General features: G+C 43.2%; 1 protein-coding gene across 1 annotated transcript in view; it reads right to left on the minus strand.

The window, feature by feature from the left end:
• CFAP54 (cilia and flagella associated protein 54) overlaps positions 1-3,787 on the minus strand; it is a 267,535-nt gene extending 263,748 nt beyond the window's left edge. Inside the window, 1 exon segment of the mRNA XM_077772255.1 lies at positions 3,459-3,787. Coding sequence (XP_077628381.1) covers positions 3,459-3,787 — 329 coding nt within the window.
• Positions 3,788-4,245: the final 458 nt, after the last annotated feature.

The raw sequence follows: 4,245 nt of genomic DNA on the forward strand, positions 1-4,245 counted from the left end.
ATAAGACCATACAGATATATCCAATTTATATATAATTTATATATATATATATATATATAAATTAATTAAGATTAATCCCTTACCCAAAACTACTCCATGGTCTCCCATTGCATTTGGAATAAAGGCAAACTATAAAAGACCTCCAAAACCTTCCATAGCCCTACCTATGCCTCTAATTTAACCTCATACCACTGCACTCACCCTCACCAAGCCATGCTTAGCAGACTTCTGTCCATTCCTCCCAAGTCTATGGCTCTTTCCTGCCAAGATCTTCTCACATGCCTCTTCCCTCTGTTTATCCACTCTTCTTGCCTGATATCTTTCTAATCTCAGCTTAATGTCACCTCCCTCACCATTCATTTGAAAGTAGGTCCCAGATGTGTCTCCTTAAGCTTCCACTCAAGTGTTACCTACTTGACCACATTGTTGAAAACTGCAGTCTCCTATCTCCCCTCTACAACCCTTCCTCATTTCAGTTTTCTCCCAAGCACTTATCACTTTCTAAGTCACCATAAAATGAGCTTATTTAAAATGTTTATTGACTATTTCTTCCTCTAGAATATAAGCACCAAGATGGCAGGGATCTTTGTTTGGTTCATGGCTGTATCCCCAGCACCTAGTATAAGGCCTGGTACATGTAAGCATTCAGTAGCTTCTTCCTTCATAGCACTTGTTGTTTGTATACTGACTTAATGATTCAATGAAAGCCTCTCTCTCTCTCTCCCTCTCTCTCTAAACTCCATGAGTACCGACTTCCTATTTTGTTCACCACTATTTAACCCATAACTAGTACAATGCTGGGCACATAGTAGGCATTCAATGAAAGTTGTTGTGTAAATGAATAAATACCTAAATTGTGTGAGAGATTATATTGCTAAGGTCCATGTCAACCATTAACGTTTATGATTCTCATACAGTCTCTTTAAATATGGGACAGATACTATACTTACCAACCGGCCCAGGTCTACTTTCCCATATATACCATTAACACTTACTGAAAATATAAGGATAATAACCCTTGAATTCTTTCAATACCAAATATTCATTGAAAGTTTGCTCTATCCCAACCACCAGACCAGCTGCTAGAGATAGAAAAATGAAAAATAAGCACATTATCCAAAGTCAGCAGGGAGCTTTCATTCTGATGGGGGAAACAGCACACAAGAAAACAAATAAATAAAAAATATAAATTGATGGCCAAACCCACATTAAATTGGAAAGGCACTCTATGGAGGTAACAACTGAGGTAAGACCTGAAAGAAAAGAAGGAGCCAGATATTTAAAAAGCCGAGGAAAGACAATTTCAGACAAAGGAGGCAGCAAATATAAAGGCCCAGGGATGAAAAAAAAAAATGGATCTGTCTTCCTGGAAAGTCCTAAGAGAGAAGTGAGGGATGGGCTGAGATGGAAGAGATAGGCAGGGTCAGATGCTCAGACCCTGGAGGATGGCAGAAGAAGTCTTAAATTTATTCTAAAAGCAATGGGAAGCAACAGAAAGTCTTTAAACAAGAGCCTGGGTGATTTATTTACAAAGATTACCCTGACTGCTCAATGAAAGATAGATTTCAGACTCAAGAGGCTATGGGGAAAGCACAACATGGTGGTGGCTTTAACTAGTATACTGGTCATGGGGATGGGAAGATAAAGTGCTACCTAAGGCACAAGCACAGAAATGTTTGAAATATAAATATAGCTTAAGTATGTGCTTTCATTGGTCAATTCTTGGTTCTCATCATATTTGGCCCATCAGCAGGATTTGCCACTGTTAATCCACCATTACTTCCTACTTTGAAAACAGTTTGTCTACCTGGCTTCCAGTACACCACGCACATTTCTTCCTACCTCCTTAGCCACTCCTTCTTAGTCCCTGCCAACGTCTTATCCCCTCAACTTGGAGCAGGTCCCAGGATTCAGTCCTTGGACTCTCCTTTTCTCCATCTACACTCATTCCCTTAGCTATTCCATCAGGTGTCATGATTTAAATATCATTAGTACACTGACAAATCCCAAATGTACATCTTCTCTGATCTTCTGACCTGAATGACCAACCGCCTACATAATAGTTCTGCTTACACATTGAATTACATCTCAAGCGCAAAATATCTAAAACTAGACTGAGGCCACTTAGCTGGCTCAGTCAGTGGTGTATGCGACTCTTGATCTTTGGGTTGTGGGTTTAAGACCCACATTGGGTGTAGAGATTACTTTAAAAAATGTTTTTTAATCTTTAAATAAATAAATAGGAAATAAAACTGAACTCTTGACCTGCTCCTTTCCTACCAGAAGCCTTTTCTTCCCACAGCCACTATCCATCCCAGCAACTTCACACTTGTCATTCTCCCTTGCTGCCAACTCTTCCTACAGGAATCTTCATCACTTGCTCTTCCTCATCTTTCTCTAAGGCTACTTTTCCTGACTTTCCCTGATCATGCTCCCAGCCATCCCCATTTTAAATTTCAACACCATGCTGTATCTTCCATCCCCACTCTCTGCTCTAATTTTCTCTCTAGCACTTCTTTCCCTGTAAAATGATCTCTTTACATATTCGTTTAGCAGCTGTCTTGTAGTAACAACAATTTAAGCTCTATGAGGATACAAACTGTCATTTTTTTTGTTAATTTGATGCTTACCTAGTTCCTAGAATGGTATGTGATATACAGTAGGTGTTCAATGAATAGTTAAATACAATAATGAAGAAAAAATAGAAGTTAAAACAATTTCTTCAATATTAACTGCATGAATGAAAAATAAAAGTTGAAATTATTCAGTATTCTGGTACTCTTTGACATTTGTCTACATTTGTAACATTTTGGTTTGCAAGGTATTTTGAGTAGGAAAGAAAGATGGTAACATAAAGAGGAAAGAACCTTAAAAATGGGTACTTTGAAGTTTAGTAATAACATGGGGATAGAACCCCCCCCCAAGGCAAACATATGTGCAAAATGAGTCACAAGATCAATAAAAAGTCATTGTGATCCTAACAGCAATATAAAAAGGAATTAAGGTATAAAAGTGAATTAAAGTGCACATGTTCACAGGCTCACATACTTAATGGCATCAAAAACTAACTTTTCAAGAACGTAAGCCACTCAAAGGTATTCCTTTTTCTTTGTATATAAAATTGTACCCACAGCATGGAAAGTTGTGAACCCCCTGAGTCCCTGAGCGGGCCAGTTTTCATGGGATAGCGATTGGGGAACGCTCAGAAGGAACGGTGAGTTATGAAACACTTCTGTGTTGATTTTTATTTTGATTGGAGCAGGAAGCCAAAGTATAACATTTACCAGGAATTAAGGACTGTAATAGCGAGGAGTCTACACTTCTTAAAGTTTGCTTTTATCTCCAGGTTCGCAAGGCTGACCCAGCTCAGGGACCACCGTCGGCATCCTCAAGGGCATGTCCCCCACGAGTGGCCCTTCTTGGGCCGGTGCCCTCCCCGGCGCCCTGCCTCCGCTTACCAAAGCCGGTGGAATTCATGCTTCTGTTCCTCTGTTGTCGCTAACGCCTTCTTTGTCCTCATGAAGCCGAGTAATTCCCGGATCTCCCTCTCGCAGGAGACCAGGAGCGGGTTTTTAGCGTCCAGGGGCCCGTAAAACACAGCGAGAGGCAACGAGTTCTCGTGGCAGGTCGAGCGAGGCAGTGGGCTCTGCGAACTCGCCTTCGACTCCAGGGGCGACTTCGAGAGTGCGTTCGAGGTCGGGGGCGGGGTCGGCGGCGGTCCCGGCGGGGAAAGGGATGCGAGAGACAGGTCGAGGAGAGAGGTCGAGGGGGTGCCTAGCGCCGCCATATTGGCGAGACCCTGGCCGGCCTGGCGTGTGTGTACACGCGGTTGCCTGGCGACGGTCTCGCGGCAACCAGGCCTCCCGCGCGCTTTCGGGAAAACGCAGCACCGCTGGAGGGCGAAGGAAGGAAGAGAGAGCCGAGTCCAGAAAGAAAGGATGCTCCTGGAAGCTTTCTTGCCCACTTGTTCACTGGAATTGCTGTATGAGGCAAGAATAGAGAAGAGGTTTTGGACAGAGAGCCAACTAAACGATAACAAATTCAGGGGCGCCTGGGTGGCTTAGTCGGTTAAGCGTCCGACTTTCGCTTAGGTCATGATCTCGCGGTTCGTGGGTTCGAGCCCCGCGTCGGGCTCTGTGCTGACTGCCAGCTCAGAGCCCGGAGCCTGTTTCAGTCTGTGACTCCCTCTCTCTCTGACCCTCCCCTGCTCACGCTGTCTCTCTCTCTCTCTCTCTCCTAGAAATA

The sequence above is a fragment of the Crocuta crocuta genome, unplaced genomic scaffold (genome assembly GCF_008692635.1).
Source record: "Crocuta crocuta isolate KB4526 unplaced genomic scaffold, BGI_CrCroc_1.0 scaffold216, whole genome shotgun sequence".
Classification (NCBI taxonomy): domain Eukaryota; kingdom Metazoa; phylum Chordata; class Mammalia; order Carnivora; family Hyaenidae; genus Crocuta; species Crocuta crocuta.